Source organism: Mesoplodon bidens (assembly GCF_964165515.1).
Source record: "Mesoplodon bidens genome assembly, chromosome: 6".
In the NCBI taxonomy this organism is placed as follows: Eukaryota; Metazoa; Chordata; class Mammalia; order Artiodactyla; family Ziphiidae; genus Mesoplodon; species Mesoplodon bidens.
Genome location: NC_138162.1, coordinates 37021376 through 37042089, shown reverse-complemented (window position 1 = coordinate 37042089; position 20714 = coordinate 37021376). Strand labels below are relative to the sequence as shown.

The window sequence follows — 20714 nt, the reverse complement described above, 5'->3', positions numbered from 1 at the left end:
CTTTCTGGAATTTTGATTAGACCTGTTATACTCTCTTACTCTGATTATCTCAAACTTTCTTTCATATTTTCTGTTTCTTTATCTCTCTGAGCTGCATCCTAAATAATTCCTTAGGGACTTTCATTTTACTAATGGTCTCTTCACCTTTGTCTAATCTGTTGTTAAATTTGATAATTTTAGATTTCAATAATTGTGCTTTTTATTTCTAGAAATTTTATTGATACTTGGTTTGTTTTTTTTTTAAGTATTTCCCTATAGATATTTTTCAGCATGGCTTTTATTTCTTCAAACATACTATTTCAAATCAAATCAAATCAAATCTGATAATTCCAATGTCTGAAATCTTTGCAGTTATTCTTCTGCGATTAGATATTTCTTTTTCTACTTTCTTTTTTTCTTTTTGAGTTACTCCAAAAGTTTAGTCTGCTACTGTACCAGCATTTTTGAAAAACAAAATAATTGTGCTTTTTTTACATAGTATATGTAAAAAAAATATATATATTACTCTTTGTAATATTTTAAATGGCTCTGTATTTTGTCTAGTGACTCATCATAATTTATATAATAATTCTCCAATTTAGACATTAAGCTTGTTTCTTTAGGGCTTTGCTATTATAAATAACACTGATAAACTGATTTCGTAGGTAAAAATGTTGTCTCTTCATTTGTATTACCTTAATTGCTGTTGTGGTAGTACCTTTTCCAAATGTAAAATATGTATTCTTAGTTATGCAAATCTTAAACCTTTTTCTTAAAAGTTTGTGTAAACCATTGCCTAACTGGTTACTTTGCTAAAATGTTTCTGTTTCTGCTTATTTGGGGAATGTAGATTTACAGAAACTTTACAAATGATTCTTTTGTCGAGTATTAACAAACGTTCTTGTTAATCATATTTTACTTGGAAACAATTATTTAAAATTTGACCCTGGTAATTGTTTGCCAATTCTTTCATTTATTGCTATTTAATGTTCAGTGAGTGTTATCTCAAGAATTTTCCTCATTTCTCTAAAACCTACTACAAGTCTTCTGCCTCATACCCCCCACCCCATAGCCATTTGTATTACTGTCTTTGTTTTTTTGTTTTGTTTTGTTTTTTTTGCGGTACGCGGGCCTCTCACCGCTGTGGCCTCTCCCGTTGCGGAGCACAGGCTCTGGACGCGCAGGCTCAGCGGCCATGGCTCACGGGCCCAGCCGCTCCGCGGCACGCGGGATCCTCCCAGACCGGGGCACGAACCCGTGTCCCCTGCATCGGCAGGCGGACTCTCAACCACTGCGCCACCAGGGAAGCCCCTGTTTTGTTTTAAAAGTACGTCCCTTGCCCTTCCCACAAATCTCAGTGGTTTACAGCAATTAACATTTATTCCTGTCACATGACTGACACTTAAACAGCTACGAATCAGCTTTTGCAAACATCCTTCACATGTCCTTTTGATGGAGGGCCCAGGCTGAAGGTGTCACTACATTTAAGACACGGCATTCTTGTGGCAGAGAGTAAAAAAATAAGAGAGCTGGTGTAAACCCATAATGCCTCTTAAAGCTTCTGCATAGAGGCAGTTTATGTCCTGTCTGTCCGTGTGTTCCTATCACATGATTGAGTGCAGTGGGTGTTGCATAGAAATGTATGCTCCTCCCACAGGAGACACTGCAAGTCACATGACTGACCAGCGTTACATGGAAGGGTCAAGTGAATACTTGGCAACAGTAATACAATCTACAGTATCTCTTCTTTATATATATATATATATTTTTTTTTAATTTTATTTATTTATTTATGGCTGTACTGGGTCTTCGTTGCTGCGCGCGGGCTTTCTCTAGTTGCGGTGAGCAGAGGCTACTCTTCGTTGCAGTCCATGGGCTTCTCATTGCGGTGGCTTCTCTTGTTGTGGAGCACGAGCTCTGGGTGCTTGGGCTTCAGTAGTTGTGGTTTGGAGGCTCTAGAGCGCAGGCTCAGTAGTCGTGGCACATGGGCTTAGTTGCTCCGCAGCATGTGAGATCTTCCTGGACCAGGGCTCGAACCCGTGTCCCCTGCATTGGCGGGTGGATTCTTAACCACTGCACCACCAGGGAATCCCTACCATATCTCTTCCTATGTTTAATTTTCTAGTGTAAACTTTCGCAATAACTCATACCTGTACTGAAGCCTCTTTGATAAGTCTTCCTTTATGCCTTAAATGTAGTTATTTCTGTTATGAAAGAATCATTTTACCTATCATCTTCTTTTTTAACTTTTTACTTTATATTGGAGTATAGTTGATTAACAATGTTTTGTTAGTTTCCGGTGTACAGCAAAGTGATTCAGTTATACATATACATATATCTATTCTTTTTCAAATTCTTTTCCCATTTATTTTATTTTATTTTATTTATTTATTTTTAGCTGCGTTGGGTCTTTGTTGCCGAGTACGGGCTTCCTCTAGTTGCGGAGAGCAGGGCTACTCTTTGCTGCCGTGCATGGGCTTCTCATTGCTGTGGCTTCTCTTGTTGCGGAGCACAGCCTCTAGGCGCGCAGGCTTCAGTAGTTGTGGTGCTCGGGCTTAGTTGCTCAGCAGCATGTGGCATCTTCCTGGGCCAGGGCTCAAACCTGTGACCCCTGCATTGGCAGGCGGATTCTTAACCACCACCACTGTGCCACTAGGGAAGTCCCTCTTTTCCCATTTAGATTGTTACATAATACTGAGCAGAGTTCCCTGTGCTATACAATAGGTCCATGTTGGTTATCCATTTTAAATATACCAATGTGTACATGTCAATCCCAAATTCACTAATTATCCCTCCCCCCCACCCTTCCCCACTGGTAACCATAAGTTCATTCTCTAAGTCTGTGAGTCTGTTTCTGTTTTCATTTTACCTATGATCTTGAGCCTACTTGAATGTACGTTTAGCAAGGGCAGAGATCCTTGTCTGCTTTATTCATTGCTTCCTCAGCACTAGAAGAATGCTTGCCTCCTAATGTGCTTTCAATAAATATATGTTTCCCTTCTTCTTTCATCACACTGTCAGTTATTCTCATTTTCTGTGTCTTCATTTATTGTTGGTTCTCTCTGCTAGCTCTGTCCCTGAAGTCTCTCAATGACTATATTTTCTTGAATTATTTTAATCACAGCTACATATTTAATAAATTCTGTTAAATAATTATCTTTAATGAAGAGAATAAACTTATATGATCTTTTAACTGCTCTGGAAAATGTAGCCTACATACTTCTTCTTATAAATATGCATATCAGCCTATCATTAGGGTAAAAAACATCAAAACCTTCCCTTGGACTCTTACAGTCTAGCTTCTCACTGTTGCTCTAAAACTATTGTTTACCTTTTACATTTCTCACTCTCTTTGACTTTTATGGAAGGCGCCCTCCCCTAAAACTCTATGTCTCTAGATCCTGAGGGATTATAATTCATTATAATTCACTGTTTTGTTTTGCTTTCTAAGGTTCTCTTTTTCTCTTTTCCTTAGAATGTTCCTCTTCCTTCCTCTACCACTTAAGTGTACTAATACTCCCAGGTTCTATTTTTAGCTTTCTTCATTTCTTGCCTTGTGCCCTTTTTAGCGGAGCTTTCATTCATGTGGCTTTCACATTTATTTCTATATAGATGATTTACAAATCTGTGTCTTGTAATAGTTAGAAATTCTGAGTTTGCCCCCTCGTTGCCACTTGCGGCATTCCCATTTGAGTGTCTTACTGTCACCTCAACCTTAACTTGTCCCAAACCAAATGGTTTTCCTACTAGTACTGACTCCTCCATTGGAACTAACTCTTGTTTTTATTGATGGTTCACAGTCACCAGGCTTCTAAAAGGAGAGGGAATACCAGCCTCTGTTTAGCATCCAGTGCACACTAAGCACTGCTTTTCACTTACTGAATGTCCAGCTCAAGTTTTACCTCCTGAGAGACCTTCAGACAATCACAGTGATCCTTTGCAGTCCCTTCTTCTTAGACCACTTGCAGTATATTTGTATTTAAACCCCTAGATCCTCAGCCTGTGAATCTCCTGTAATTCATACTTTTAGTTTGTAAAGCCTCTCAAAGGCAAGGATTTTTATTTCATATTTCTTTTTGTCAGCACAGTACCCCCCAGGTACAGTACAATTTAATAAGTATTTGATGATTTTTGCATAGAAACAATGCTCTAAATAAGGACAAGAATATCAACTTAAATAACAAAACTAAATAAACTAAAACTAAGTAGCAAACTAATAACTCAAAATTAAATAATATTTTAGCTGTACTCTTGAACCTTGAACCCAGTTGAAAGGGATTAGCCTCTGAAAGTGGCAGAGGCTCTTTACTTACCATTAAGGATCACCTGTTGAACAAATCTTTACTCTGTAACAGAATCTCTTTATCAGTAATACACCTTCATATAGCCATTTTATATTGCTATAACCATATTTATAGAAGGTAGTATATTTATTTTAGCTTCTCTTCCCCGTTAGGTGCACCAGGAATAATTTCCTCACCATATGCAGGGGCTGCTGGATTTGCCCCAGCCATTGGATTTCCTCAAGCTACAGGTGACTAACTCTAAAGTTGAATTTGAATTGATTTCTTAATGATGGTCTGTATTTTCCAGGAACTTATCAAAATGAAAAATATTACCATATTTGAAGGATTTATAATAAAAGCATTAGGTGTTTCAATCACGGAAGTGGCTCATGTACAATATATGACGCACAGCTTCCTTGTGTTTATAAATAATTCTCTCTGGTTCCATTCTCAACTCCAAAATTCCCTTGTATATTCTGCATCATTTATACTTGCCATTGGCACAGATAACTATAGGTTGACTATATTAATAATCTCTGATTTGCCTCTTTGGTTATTATACAAAATATATGAACTGCTTGCTTATAAGCTTATCAATTACATGTTAAATAGACTTGTGTGTTATTTATCTTTGTGTCCTTAAATGCCTTTGATGGCATTTAATACATAGTATGCAGTCAGCAAACATTTGAATTAATAAACATTTACTGTTAAACTTATTTGTAAATCCTCTTTTTTTGTCTTTTTGATTAATGGGTTTAGAAGATTACCGTAGAGGATATGCATGCTGTTTTTATTTCAGAAAAAAAAAATTTTTTTTCTTTAAGTAATAGAAATAATTAAGAGATAGCAATCGGTTAATACTTTGATAATGACTCTCTGACTCTTTTCCAAATAGTAAACAAAATGAATTTGATCATAACTTAAGGAGAAGAAAAAAATACTTTATGGTTTTATTGCTGGTGCTTAAAGAATACACTTGAGGTTGGTGATTAGAAAGAAGAGTGGCTTAGTGTTAAGCCTAGTCTACACAGTACCTTTTTACAGCTTCCAGCTGATTTATGAATATAACTTTTAAATTGTAACATAGTTGCTTTCTGGCAATAATCTTTGTATCCTACCTTTCTAATTCTGGGAATTTTAACTACTCTCTTCACTGGAGAGGATGAAGTTCACTAAAAAGAAAAGAGTGATTTAAAAGGTTGAGGTTCATTTAAGTTTTAGGTTTTTGGTGGTTTTAAGACATCCTAACGTATGTTTTAATTAAGTGAGTAATTCTACCTATCCCATTAAAATGAAGGCATTATACGTTGTTTTTATGTGTTTGAAGCTCCCAAACGTTTAATTTTTATACATTTGGAGGTAGTGATACATGGTTTCCCTCATTTTAGTTATTTCTTTCTACACACTGTATGTATAAAACACTGTAGTAGATGTTAAGAAAGAGAAAAAATGTGTAAAGAGGGCTCCTGAGTTGATAAGACTTCTAAGGTGTAGCAGGAGGATGTACATATACACATACACACATGTATATACCCTACAGTGTAGCTAAGGTGTAGTGTTGGCGGTATATAATAGACTTAAGGAAGTTATTCAAAAGTTGCAGGAGCATGGGAAGAGGTCATGCAAAAGACTATTGAGTATAGATTTCATGGAAAAGCATCCACCCTAAGAAGGTGATCTGCACAGTTTTAAAATTCAGCAAGATGATGGTAGTAATAACTTTCCCTAGATTGTCAAGCAGAATAGTATGATTGTAAACTATATAGCAATGTAATTACATGATTTGTGATAAACTGGTCAGACTCTGTCTATTATAAGGAATTTGGAGCTTAAAGAATCAATAAAGAACTGGTTTATATCAACTAGAGATTTTATCTTAGATAATTTTTAAGCTGAGAATACAAATAGTGGGACCTTCTGAGGAAGTGTAGTGTTTTAGGTATAGTATATAGTGTCAATATTCCAGTATTGTAGAACTTTCAGTAGTTCTGAAATATCTGGGGGAGTAGTGAGCTCTGAAAATTCTTGCTGCAAAAGAATCTTGAATTCTATAAATTTGTTCTTGATGGTAATAACATTTTACAAGGTTACAAAATGTTTTTTCCCCATGCAGAATGTATGTATACAATTCACCTGTTTTAGATATACAACTCAGTGATTTTTAATGAATTTACAGAGTTGTGCAGCCATTACCACACTCCAGTTTTAAAACATGCATTACTACCTAGCACGCATATATGTGACTTCTGCCGAAGGACTTTTTACAAAAATATGTATCTGGTTTTATGGTAGAAGTCAATATGAAAATAACATATACTTTAGAGAAATGTGCTGGAATATATTTGTTTCAAGAAATAGAAGGAGTACTTGTAGTTATAGACCCTTTGAAAAACCTAATGGCTTTTAAGACCAGTGAATTTGGTTGCTATGCAAAGCACTGTATAAATAATAAAGTACTAAGTATGATAGTATCAACGAATAAAGAGCTCTACTTCCAGACAGACTCTGGAGGGCAGAAAACTGACCTTTGTTATCCTTATGGTAGCTTTGAAACATTTTCTTCTCTATTTTTGCTTTTGTCTTCATTTATTTACTTAAGTTGTATTAAGTGTTATAATTCTCCAGATAACTAGAATATGAAATGCTTTTGATGTTTTGAAAAGGTCTGTCAGTCCCAGCTGGACTAGGTCCCGGAGCTCTTGGTCCTCTCGCAATCACCTCCTCTGCTGTCACTGGAAGGATGGCCATTCCTGGGGCTGGTGGTATACCGGGAAATTCTGTTCTACTTGTCACCAATCTTAATCCTGATGTGAGTTGAAAAGTATTATATGTAAAAAGTCTTTCAGGAGGACGTATTGTAGCTTCTGACCTAGAGTTAAATTCAATGAAAATGTTTATTTTAAGAATTTTTATTAAAATTCATCACTAGTATATATAGAAGCAGCATGTAAAAAGTCAGTGCTTTGAACAAGTAAACTTACTTAAAATTTTTACTTAGACACTGATATTTTGTGTTATCCTTTTCAAACAGCTTATTACACCACATGGACTTTTTATCCTATTTGGTAAGTAATTTTTGTTGTTGTTTTTTATATTATCTATGATGTGAATTGAGCATATTGCATCATTCAGTAATATTTATTACTGCTGTGTGCCTACTAGTGTGTTTGATACTGAGGATAGAATAGCAAGGAAGACTTAGTAAGTGATTACAGTTACAACAAAGTTTTATAAAAAGGGAAATAGAGATTGTAATAGGAACATACAGCTGGGAGACCTAACCTAGCTGAGGGAATCAAAGATGAGGTACCAGTAGAAATGATAGTTAAGCTGACTTGTGAAAAGTGAGGACACATTAGCCAGGCAGAAAGGGAGGGCAAATGTCCTTTCACAGATAGTAGCAGTGAGAGACAGAACTCGTGGAACATAGAAATGAAGGAAGCTCAATGGAGAGTGTAAGGGAGAAACATGTTGAAGCTGGGCAGATGGATAGGGGCAAGGTCATTAAGAGCTTTGTAAGCTATATTAAAGAGCTTCGTTTTTAACTTAAGACAGTGGGAATCCATTGACTAGTTTTAAACAGGAGAGAGGCATAATGAGATGTTGATTATAAAAATAACCCCCTAACTTTCCAATAGTGTGCCTCTCTCAGTTAAAAAAATATTTAGCATGTACTCCTAATCTATATATGATTAATTATTCATAAATTTCATCCATCTTTTACTATACTCTTTAGTATAATATGTACAAACAAATATAAGAGCAATAAAGTGATATTTGATATTTTAAAGATTTTTCTTATGACACTTTTAAAAATAAAAATCTATTAACATTTAGTGAGAAGTATGATTTAATATGCTTCATTATTTTCAAAAACCTTTTTCATTTTGGTTCAGTATCCCAAGAACTGATTCTAAATTCACTTTATTTTAGTACTTGATCTTAATGGTTGTCATAAATGAAAAAGATACCTCATAAAGATATGCGAGGGAATCCTCTGGCAGTCCAGTGGTTAGGACTCAGTGCTTTCACTGCCAGGTCCCGAGTTCAGTCCCTGGTCTGGGAACTGAGAATCCCGCAAGCTGTGTGGGCACGGCCAAAAAAAAAAAAAAGATAGGCGATTTGAATGGAAGTGTTTCATTGTTGCATTAATTGAACATTACACAATCAGCATTAAAAAATTGTTTTGTCTTTTCAATTAGGAGTATATGGTGATGTACATCGAGTGAAGATAATGTTTAATAAGAAAGAAAATGCATTGGTTCAGATGGCAGATGCAAATCAAGCTCAGCTAGGTACTAATGATTAATAATAATAATGATAACCTGCCCCTTTTGTATGTGAATTTTCCTATAAAATAAACTTATGGCTAGTAGGAAGAGTACCTCCTTATGTTAATATCTCCATTATTATTTGGATCTGCTTATATTTTAAGATTTTAAAATATTTATTATTCTTTGAAGTTCATTTTATCTATTTGAATATATTGTTGATGTTTAGAGCTTTGACTCTAGGGTTTTTCCATTAGCTTTAAACTAATAAACATGACTTGTTTTCTTTCATTTTATTTGTTTGTTTGCTTGTTTATTTATTTTCCTTTCAAATTAAGTTTTCTAGAACTGTTGCATGGCATAACAGTTTGGGAATACTTCATAATGATGGTGCAAGAAAGTGTCATTCTACAATCTCACCGTTTATTATTATAGTGGCTGTTGAAATATTACTACTCAGATTTTTTATTAAAAAAAGCTTTACTTGGGATTAAAAATAGATAGCTAGTGGGAAGCAGCCACATAGCACAGGGAGATCAGCTTGGTGCTTTGTGACCACCTAGAGGGGTGGGATAGGGATGGTGGGAGCGAGACGCAAGAGGGAGGAGACATGGGGATATATGTATATGTATAGCTGATTCACTTTGTTATACAGCAGAAACTAACACACCGTTGTAAAGCAGTTATACTCCAGTAAAGATGTTTAAAAAAAATTTACTTGAGATTAAACTAATTTATTCAATAATCATTTCCTGAATATGTGGTATGTTTCAGGCATTCTGGAACTTCTAGAACTCTGCTAGGAAAATAGTTACTTTTTGTTGTATTGCTTTTCTTTCATTACAGAAAAAGAGTCATTTAATACATTTTCGTATATGAGAGTTTTTAAATTTAAAACCATTTAAGCCCTCAAACTGACAGTATAATTTTTTAAATGACAAGTAAAAAGAATTATGATAGACAGTTTTACAGAGACTCTATCTTAGTACCCAGACTTTCCTTATTTTCTTCTTATGTACCAGCAATGAACCATCTGAGTGGTCAGAGACTTTATGGGAAAGTGCTTCGTGCTACACTGTCCAAACATCAAGCAGTTCAGCTTCCTCGAGAGGGACAAGAAGACCAAGGTCTGACTAAGGATTTTAGCAATAGTCCTTTGCATCGCTTTAAAAAGCCTGGCTCTAAAAACTTCCAGAATATTTTCCCACCATCGGCTACTCTGCATCTTTCCAACATCCCGTATGTATCTGATTAGTTACTATTCATTTAGATGATTAATAATCTACAGTATATGGTTTGGGGGGTAAAAACTGAAATTATTCTAATGTAGCAGTTGTCCTATTCACTAATTTCTCATAAGATGATTTATTTGCCATCATGTCTTAAGAAGTTTATATCTAACCGTACACTATGAAAGTGAAAGATAGCAATGTTTTAAATTTTTCTTTCCAAACAGAGAATTAGCAACTGTTACCTTCCAGTTATAGAATGGCAAAAATCTGTGCAGAACTATTCCACTGGTGTATACTTGTTCATCCTTTTGTATAAGTAAAGACCCTTTAGTGACCAGCATAGCAAAATCAAATAATTTATGTATCTAAGAACTTGGTAAAACTGAATTCTCTATTTTTTACCTGTAAGCTGCAAAGCCACATGTATATCTAAAAGCTAAAAATTTTCTTGTAACCACTCTGTATTTAACCAGTGTTGTAGCAGACTTGTTCTTTAGTCATCATCTAACTTAGAGATCGACAAACTATAGCCTATGGTCCAAATCCATCTGTTTTTGTAAGGCCCATGAGCTAAGATTGGTTTTTACATTTTCAAGTGGTTATGGAAAAACAAAAAACTTTTGTGATTAGAGAAAATTACATAAAATTAAAATTTCACCTTCCATAAATAAAGTTTTATGGAACACAACCACATTTATTCATTTATGTATTAGCTATAGCTGCTTTTGAGCTATAACAGCAAAGCTGAATAGTTACAACAGAGGCTGTATGGCCATCAGAGCCTAAGAAATTTACTACATGGCCCTTTATAGAAAGCACCTGGCAACCCCAGTTTTAATTCTTGAAATCCTTGACGTACAAAGGGGGCTGTGTTGGGTCTTCATTGCTGTGCACGGGCTTTCTCTAGTTGTGGCGAGCAGGGGGGGCTACTCTTTGTTGCAGTGTGCGGGCTTCTCATTGCAGTGGCTTCTGTTTGTTGCGGAGTGCGGGCCCAGTAGTTGTGGTTCATGGGCTTAGTTGCTCTGTGGCATGTGGGATCTTCCCAGACCAGGGCTCGAACCTGTATCCCCTGCATTGGCAGGCGGATTCTTAACCACTGCGCCACCAGGGAAGTCCCAAGTTGGCAATTTTATATAACTTAATCTAATACATGAAGAGGGATAAGCTTTGGGAAGGAAGGGTAAAAGCTGTGGGGTATAGTTGTGTGTGAGCACGTATATGAAAAGTTAAAGACTGAGGGAATGGAGAAGGTTACAGTGCTGGAATATTTCTGAGAATGAGAATGGGATTTGAATAGGAAGAGAAAATAATTATTCAAAATGCTGTTGAATGCCCAGGCTCCTAGCTAGTCTCCAGTTAGGCTATATGGAGAAACCTTGAATCCGAATTGGGCAATGGCTCAAACCTCATGCCAGCCAGGCAACTGGAAGAGTCACTTGAGAAAAAAATCTAGAAATTTAGCACCTCATCACTACAGAGTTAGGGAGAGAGGCAACATATTTAAATACTAAAGCAGGCTCCCTCTTAAATACATTTATCCAGGAGCTGGTCTCAAGTTGCAACCTGCATTGGACATGTAGGTAGAAGAGAGAAAGGACGTTAATACTTTTTTTAACCATCTGCCTAGTCTGGGCATGTGCTGGTGTTTTACGTGTGTTACCTCATTTAATCTCCATAATAACCTTCTTTTAAAATTGTGGTTAAATATATAACCTAAGTTGTTTTACCATTTTAACCGTTTTTGAGTGTACATTCACATTAAGTACATTCATAGTGTGCAACCATCAATTATATCCATCTGCAGATCCTTGTCATCATCTCAAACTGAAGCTCTGTACCCATTAAACAATATCTCCCTGTTTCTCTCTACCCCCAGTCCCTGGTAACCACTATTCTACATTCTGTCTCTAGCAATTTATCCATCATAACATTTGGAGTAAAGGTCATTAGTTTCATTTTAACAATGAAAGTGAGAGGCTCAGATTAAGTAACTTACTCAAGAGTGACATACCAGGTGAATGAAAAATAGAATGTGAACTTATATCTGTCTCCTTGCAGAGCCAATTATTGTTCTATAACACCCTCCTTGCTGGGAGTTGTGAGATGAGGAAGAGTCTACTTTTAGTCAGTTGACTCTCATGTGATAGACCACTGTATTAGTTATCTACTGCTGCGTAATAGATCACCCCAAACTTAACAGCTTAACACAATAGTAGATGTTCATTATCTCAAACTGTTACTGTAAGTCAGGAATCCAGAAGTGGCTTAGCTGGGTGGTTTTGGCTGAATCTCTCATAAGGTTGCATCTGAAGGCTTAACTGGGGCTAGAGAATCCACTTCCAAAGTGGCTCACCATATACTTAGTTGTTGACAGGAGGCCTCAGTTCCTTGCCACAAGGAGCTCTCCATAGGGCTGCTGATTGTCCACGTGAAATAGCAGCTGGTTTCTTCCAAAGCTAGTGATTCAAGAGATGGCAAGGTGGAAATCGCAGTGTCTCTCAGCCTCAGAAGTCACATGTGTCATATCTACAATACCCTGAGCGTTACAGAGGACATCCTTATTAGATGTGGGAGGGGAGTACCAAAAGTGTGAATACTAGGAGGCAGGAGTAGTTGGGGGCTATCTTAGAACCTGGTTACCACATACACATGTTCATAGTTACCCTGAAAGTAATTGAAAATCTACTGGCCTAGTAGTGGAAAACGCTGGACCATAGAAGACAAGTCAGAGCTAGGGAAGTATCTTTGGAAGTCCTAGAGTTAATTGTGGGTAATAATCCCATTGAAAGAATAAATATAGAAAGATTTTCTTGTTCTTTATATACTGCCCATGTCCTGTGCAAAAGATTTGAGACAAAATTCCATCGTTTGAGAACATGTATGCATCATCAACCTTGAACATCTTTCAGGGCACTTGCAAATCATATCTTCATTGCGTGGCTTTATGCTCTTTGAAATGTGAAAATTCTGGAGACTTGATGATTTCAGGAGTTAATCTTTGCATCACTTAAAAATTAGGGATAAAATAGTTGACTCTCTCTGTAATGTTTTCACAGCCCCTCTGTTACAGTAGATGATCTGAAGAACCTTTTCACAGAAGCCGGATGTTCAGTGAAGGCTTTTAAATTCTTTCAGTAAGTCCATGCTTTTAAGAAATACATTAACATTATTTAATATGATCTGCAAATGTTTAAGGTAGTTTAATGAAGTCTTCTAGGTCTGGGGAAGAGGTTTGTAGGCAAAATTAATTCTATTTGCTTTTTCTATTTCTTCTACCATTTTCAGGAAAGATCGCAAAATGGCACTCATTCAGTTGGGTTCTGTGGAAGAAGCAATCCAGGCTCTCATTGAACTTCATAACCATGACCTTGGAGAAAATCACCACCTCAGAGTTTCTTTCTCAAAATCTACAATCTAACTTTTCTGTGAATTTTTCTCCTAAAACTGGACCATAATTTCAGTAAAACCTTCAGACATAGACTGAAGCAGCTCAAGACCAATTCTGCCTCTTTCACAAAAATAACTCTTCCTGAGTTTTGATATTCAAGTATATTCAAAAAATCATGGGATGTTCTCTTTTTCCTTAAACCCTCTGCCAATACGTCCTCAGAGGCGTGTTTTTCCTGTGTACCATAGTTTCTAAAATGAAAATAATCTTCAGGAAAAAAGAATCAGGAAAAAATTTTTTTTCAATAATTTAATTCCCTATATTAAATTGGATTTCAAGAGGACGGTCTTTCTTTGTGTTTGGGTCCAGATCAGCCTTATACAACATTTCTAAACTCCTTTGTACTTTGAAAAATTTAAACATATAGACTTTTAAAATTACTTGACATAAGTAATTTAAATTACCTACAACCAAGTTTTTAACTGTATGATTCAGAAGTTTGACTCCTCTAGAAAACTGTTCCCTTGTAAGTTACATCAGTTATTTGGCATACACTGATACTTACTATACATAAACAAATTGGGTTGTATTGGAAGCAAATTTATAAATCTGCGTGTTTTCTTTCAATTTTTTTTTCCACTATAAGACACTCCTTTGCATATCTTTAACTTTTTAAGACTATTTGGAGAATGAAGTGTCTCAACTGTCTCCAGGGAAATTAAGTGGAATCCAACCAGGATCTATTAAGATGTCAGAATAATTAATAATTTTATTAGGAAAAGTCATGTTTTAAATTTCAAAATGACACTTGCCGAATAATATAATATGATCTTGGAAAATTTAAAAAGAAAAATAATCCTACTTATAAACTACTTTTTTATAGTTGTTTTCAGAAAAAAGTTTACAGTCTTAAGGAAAATATTCAGGTCTATCATATGGTTTGACAGATTTTTTAAAAGTTATTTTTGGTAAAGTCTTCTTTTAGAAAAAAATCAATCTCAAGGGTTTTTTGTACCACTATAATCTCTAATACTTATTCAGAATTACTGTGTATTTACTTAATTTCCTATTATGTGCCTTATTATGTGCTTATGATATAATAGGTTAGACTTTTATCTAAGTATCTTGAAAGCTATACCGTGGGCTTGGTGAGCATTTGTTTTTTTCTTTCCCTGTTTTGGTAAGGATTTTAAGGTTTTTTTCATTGCAATTTTAAGTGATTTTCAATAACTAGTAGTTTCTATTCAAATTTTTTGGTGCTTTGGTATAGAGATGGGGTGAGGAAGGGTTAAACGGTTTTGGGAATAACTCAATGCACACCTGTAGGCCTCTTCATATTGTGACCAATAGTGGTCATTGCCAGTTATAGCATACCAATTTGGGGCTATAACATGCAGTCTCAGTTCTGGATCTTGTCTGATCTTTATCACCCATTAGAATTTGTCTCAGGATTACTTGGTTTTTGTCATATACTCGTGAGAACTTGCTTTTCTTTGTTAATGTAACTTCATTACTGAGTGCCCACATATATGGAGTATGAGAAGGTAGATTCTTTCTCATACTCTGTCCCTCTTTTTAGTTGAATGTGAGAGTACATTTTAATGTTGCTTCAATGATTGTATAATGTAAAATTGTTTCTTTTTAGTTAGATACTTTGCTTTTGTTAATTATTCCTTCAGTGCTTGATCGGAGTTTTTTAAAGCAGAATTTGTTAAAAGGGTCATTTTTGTCCACCCCTTTTACACTTCTCAGATTCTCAGAGTGGCTCATCTCACCTTTTAAAAGAATATCTCAATTTCTTTGCTATATTCCAGCCATTAATTTGAACACAGGAGGAAATTTTATAAAAAATTGGAGACTACAAAAGGTAATTGTTAAAAAGCAGAATTCACTCAACGCTGAGCAACAATTAGTTGGTAGAATACAAAGGAGGACACTATATTGAGATCTTGCAAATGGATCAGTTTTAATATTGGCTGATAGGTATAATCATTTATCTAATTTTTATTTTTTCACTTATGAAATATATTTTTACCAAAACACTGAGTAAGAGGGAAGGGGAGAAAAACAATTTCTTTAAGAAATCTCCCCAAATTGCTTCATTTTTTTCCTTCCATACAGGCACTATTATAATTTTCAGTGGAATGTTAAATTGGTTTTTTTTTAGTTGGGAATTATTGTGTAGTTTAATTCATGATTCCTATAACAGTCAGTGGAAGTGTAGCAGAAGTGTAGCAGAAGGGAGATCACAATGGTATTGAATGTAATTTTGAAATAGGGAATGGCCTTTATATTTGAGAGAACATTTGAATCCTTTTCAGGGATTTGCATGCGCGTATGTGTGTGTGTGTATAGATAAGTGTATATACATACGTACACTTTTCTAGTGTTGTACATACATATGCACATTACATACATCTTAATTTATTGACAAAGAACATTAATCAAATTAAGATTTGGAAAAGGTGAGATATTCTTGTTTAAAATAGTGTGTTTGCAACCATCAATTTGTGTCTAAAATTAGCTGTAGCACATGGATGTTGTCCATATTGGGCTATTTGCTCTTTGAATTATAGAGGTCTACAGTATTTGTGTTGCTATAGTTTCTGTAAAAAGATTTTAAAATATCAGGTCAGTGGAAAAACTAGATCTTTGGTTTTTTTGTTTTGGCATGCATTTAGTTGATATCTTCTGAGCAATGTTTGTTTTTGCTGTTGAGCTGTCATAGTATCCTATTTTTAAGTTTATTTACTTAATTTTAAGGAGTATTGTCTTATTTTTGGAGGTGTCTGACTTTGACACAAAGTATGTATATTCAGGACTTGATTAAAAAATAGCAGTACACGTTTAACAGCAATTTATCCCAAAAAGTTCTACTTTGAGATTTAAATAACTTGCATAGCAGTAAATTGTGTTTCCTGTGAGATACAAATAGAAAAATAACCTTAATAATTTGATATCTTACAGGAGAGTATCAGAATTACCCAATAGCTCCTGCAGAATGCCATAAATTCGTTATTTAAGGCTAAATATTGTAATGTTAATTTGTAGTAATGTTTCTGATTTTGTTGAAAGTTGCAAATCTCACAGTTTTTAGAGACACAATTTTTGCCTGCCTATTCCTTACGTAAGCAGTGCCCTTTTTTGGCTCCACCTAAGATGGTGATTATAGGTTCTGCTTCAGTTGATTAAAAGTAATTCTCATGGGGGCTTCCCTGGTGGCGCAGTGGTTGGGGGTCCACCTGCCGCTGCAAGGGACACGGGTTCGTGCCCCGGTCTGGGAAGATCCCACATGCCGCGGAGCGGCTGGGCCCGTGAGCCGTGGCCGCTGGGCCTGCGCATCCGGAGCCTGTGCTCTGCGGCGGGGGAGGCCACAGCAGTGAGAGGCCCGCATACCGCAAAAAAAAAAGTAATTCTCATGAATGTCTCTGATCAATTTTATATAAACTTTTGAAAGCTTCCGTGTCATTAGGCAGCAAAGGTTATACATTTATATTAACATGTAATTCCTCTTCTGTTTCCACTAAGTATTTTTGGACAAAAGATGACAAGCTCAGAAGTATGTGTTTTCCCCCCAGTGAGTCACTTAAAAGCCCTGTTTGCCAAACTATCAGCCTATCTCTTAGAAAACCTAGTGTGTACTGCTATTTTTAAAACCAAAAAGACAGCATGACTCTGCGTAAAAGCATTTTTCTTAACTTTTCCTTTGTTTTGATCTGTTGTTAACAAGAATAAAACTGCCAGACTTAAAATATTCTACTATTGTGCTAAAAGAAATACAATTTAGATTGCACAGAACTTTTTCTTTAAAGAAAATATAACTCAGCTGTCTTTTAAGAGCTGTGTTATTGTCTACAAGACTATTTGCAGTCTTTTTTCAGAGCAAATTTTAACAGCTAGTTGTGAATGATTTAAAAAATAGAAAATTACTAAAATATTAGTTTTAGGGGTTTTATAGAGGGAGAAAAACAAAACAGGACCAAAGGTTATGTGCCTTCTTCAGTAGTCTTAATTGATCTTTTCTTCCTATTTGAGACTAAGGTAGTATCAGTATTCTGGTTTTCAGGAAATATATACTATAGTTTTAAAAGAATGTTGTCCCACACACCATCCGTTCAAGCAAACAGTTGTAACTGTAAAATGAAGTCTTAGTTACACTTTTTGCCTTCATCACATAATATTCATTATATAGCGTTGTGCAGGTCCAAGAACAGAGCTGCTCTTAATCTTTGTGGTAGTCATCTTAGTTTCTGTAACCTGAGGCATATGTTCCAGAGAACAGGGATATTTTTCTGGGCCAGTGACCTTGGTGATAATAGTCATGATTGAAAGCTGCTCGTAGCAAGCTTAAATCAGCACTGTAAACAGATTTTTGTTGTTGTTGTTACATTATTTTTAGTTCTTGAATCTATGTAGTAGTTGTAATAACAAATATTCAAATAGCTATTTTTGATGTCATTAAAAAAAATCATACTCTAGCCTTTTTTTCCCCTTACCATTGTTACCCAGATCTTTAAAAAATTCATCCCACATCCAAAAAGTACTAATTATAAAGATTGCTGACCAAGCAAAGTTTTGCATCAAAATGTCACCTCATTGCTCTGACCAAAGACTGACTGTTCTGGTTTTGACTCCTTTCTGTTAAGCATTTCTTTTCCCAAGCTCCTTTCTGAAAGAAGATCCAGTGCAAAGCGGCCTTTACTTTCTATTTCCTATCAGCGAATAGACTACTTAGAGAAAATGGGAGTTTAAATGTGAACAGAATGGATTAGGACAACATGGGTTTCATGGGCATTTTCAGTACTGTATTTAAGAAAAAAAAAAAAAATAGCACAGCTAGGAGCCTCTGACATTGTCTCGTGTTTTATGTGGTCTGTTCATAAAATTCCCTTTTTCAGTTTATAAGAATGTTCATCTAACAGAAGAAAATGCTGTAAATATTTGTAACAACATTTTTTTTAAAACCAGGCCGAAAAAGAAAAAAAAAACGGTTTTTGGGAACAAGTTAACATATAAAGTGGTTTTATATAAAACATCAGTTGTCTTGTATATTTTGATAAGCAGCAGTACCAGCTTTCATTTGTAACACAGTTTGTGGCATTGGAAGAAAAGGATTCTGTGATTATTGAAGTGAATTATGTTATAAATGCGAAGAGAAGATAAAATATTAAAAAACATATTTTCTGAGTGCGTAGTGCATGTTTAATTCAAGCTTCTGTACACTACAGTATATTCCATTTTTGTTCAGTTTGTATATTTGCTGACTATTACTTGATATCTCTAATCTCTTTCCTAACAAGTATAGCATTGTAGCATGCCTTTTAATAAATGTCATGACATCTGTACTCTCTTAAAAATATTTCTGTGTTCTTGTCTGTACTTTGGGTTTCCCCTTGTCTTACCTGTAATTCTAATGATGTCATATTTTCTTTGTCATAGCCATCCATCTAAACTTGTTATAGTGAGAGCATAGTAAGCACATATTCATACCACTTTAAAAACTGAAAAACCTTAAGTCTACTAATCACCTCTCTTTTACTTAAGGGACAGTTCTCATTTTGAGAAACAATGCTTTTCTAACCGTCCTACAAATAGCTTCTTCAGTGGCACGCCCCCTTTGTACAAGTACACGTTGGCACATTTGCATGAGTGATGTCTTTCACTCTCTTTCTATGCATCTCTCTCTCTCTCTCTCTCTCTCTCTTTCTCACACACACACACACACACACACAATATATATGTGCAATGCCAAAGAAGAATTGGAACATTTTTTCCTGTTCAGTTTTTGACTTCCCTAGGGGATGAGTATACATAAATTTTGAGACATTTCGAGGTGTGATCACAAACCAAGTTTGTGGGTTTTTTTGATTAAAGGGTAACACAGTTACCAGCTGCCTATATATTGCTTTTCCATAGGCAAATGTTTTATTTCTAGGTTCTTTAAAGCGTTATTGGATTGTAGGAGTCTAAGCAGTCATTTATTTTAATCTTTTATTCTAGGATCTCTTTTTTTTAATGTTTATTTCTTTGACTGCGTAGGTCTTAGTTGCCGCATGTGGGATCTTTCCTTGTGGTTCGTGGGCTCTTTGTTGCTGCATGCGGGCTTCTCTAGTTGCAGCACATGGGCTTCTCTCTAGTTGTGGTGCACGGGCTCTAGAGCACACGGGCTCAAAAGTTGTGGCACGCGGGCTCCCTGACCAGGGATCAAACCCGTGTCCCCTGCATTGGAAGGTGGTTTTTTAACCACTGGACCACCAGGGAAGTCCCTATTCTAGGATATTTTTGCAAGTGGGAATTTTTTCTTGGGGGTGGGGTGGGATTTATTTTTAATGGAATAGAAAACTAGGTAACTACTGCTGATCTTTGCTGGCTCATCTAAAATCTATTGTCTCCGTGAATGTAACTAGATCAGCTTTTTTTTTAAGATCTAGAGGCATTTTTATCAGGAAAAGATAAAATAATCCTATGGCCAAATAGGTTTTTATAAACTTGCTTGACCATGAAATGCTTATTTACACAGCAGAGGCTTGTAACCATCATTAACAGTCACAAAGTCTTGAGTATAAATGGATCTAAGAGGCTACCTAGTTCAATTTCCACCTTTTAATGATGAGCAGCTCAGAGAAGGAAGTGACTTGCCCGAGGCCACATGCCAGTCAATGGCATACATAGTCTGGACTAGAACCCAGGTCTCCTTAACATTATCCAGTACTCTCCATTGCACCCTGATGTTGCAGTTCTGTGCTGCCAAGTGCTGTGAGGGTCGTGTTCTTGAAGGTCTGTACATGGGGTTGGGGCGTTTATATACTCTTCTGAGTATAAATTGCCAAAACCAATTTAAAGGCATTGCATAAGTGCTGGGGGTGTTTTTTTCTGCTGAAGAGTAAAAGTGCCTACCTACTTCTGAAAACTTTAAAAATGTAATTTCAGGACTTCCCTGGTAGCGCAGTGGTTGAGAGTCCGCCTGCCGATGCAGGGGACACGGGTTCGTGCCCCGGTCTGCGAAGATCCCACATGCCGCGGAGCGGCTAGGCCCGTGAGCCATGGCCGCTGGGCCTGCGCATCCGGAGCCTGTGCTCCACAACGGGAGAGGCCACAACAGTGAGAAGCTCGCGTACCGCAAAAAAAAAAGTAATTTCAAGTTGCAAATTTGAGAAAGCTAACTCTTAAAAAAGGTAGTTACTACAGTATATGTATTAGTTTGCTAGGGCTGACATAATAAAGTACCACAGACTGGGCAGCTTAAACAATAGAAATGTGTATTCTTACAGTTCTAGAGGTTAGAAGTCCAAGATCAAGGTGTCACCAGGGTTGATTTCTTTTGAGACCTCTTTCCTTGACTTGTAGGTGGCCATCTTCTCCCACTACCTTCACATGATCTTTCCTCTGTATGTGTCTGTGTCCTAATCTCTTTTTATGAGGACACCATTCATATTGGATTAGGGCCCACCCATCTGATCTCATTTTACCTCAATTACCTCTTTAAAGGCTATATCTCCAAATACAGTTACATTCTGAGATACTGGGGCTTAGGACTTCAACAGAAGAATTTTGA

At 36.1% G+C, this 20714-nt stretch overlaps 1 protein-coding gene across 5 annotated transcripts in view; it reads left to right on the top strand.

Annotated features, from left to right (window-relative positions):
- PTBP3 (polypyrimidine tract binding protein 3) overlaps nt 1-18516 on the top strand; it is a 102653-nt gene extending 84137 nt beyond the window's left edge. For all 5 annotated transcript variants that reach the window (XM_081237174.1, XM_081237172.1, XM_081237171.1 and 2 more), the window contains 7 exons: nt 4436-4513; nt 6932-7077; nt 7300-7333; nt 8471-8563; nt 9562-9778; nt 12828-12905; nt 13057-18516. In XM_081237174.1, coding sequence (XP_081093300.1) covers nt 4436-4513; nt 6932-7077; nt 7300-7333; nt 8471-8563; nt 9562-9778; nt 12828-12905; nt 13057-13189 — 779 coding nt within the window. In that variant the 3' untranslated portion in view covers nt 13190-18516. The remainder of the gene's footprint in view (nt 1-4435; nt 4514-6931; nt 7078-7299; nt 7334-8470; nt 8564-9561; nt 9779-12827; nt 12906-13056) is intronic.
- The last annotated feature ends 2198 nt before the right edge of the window (nt 18517-20714 follow it).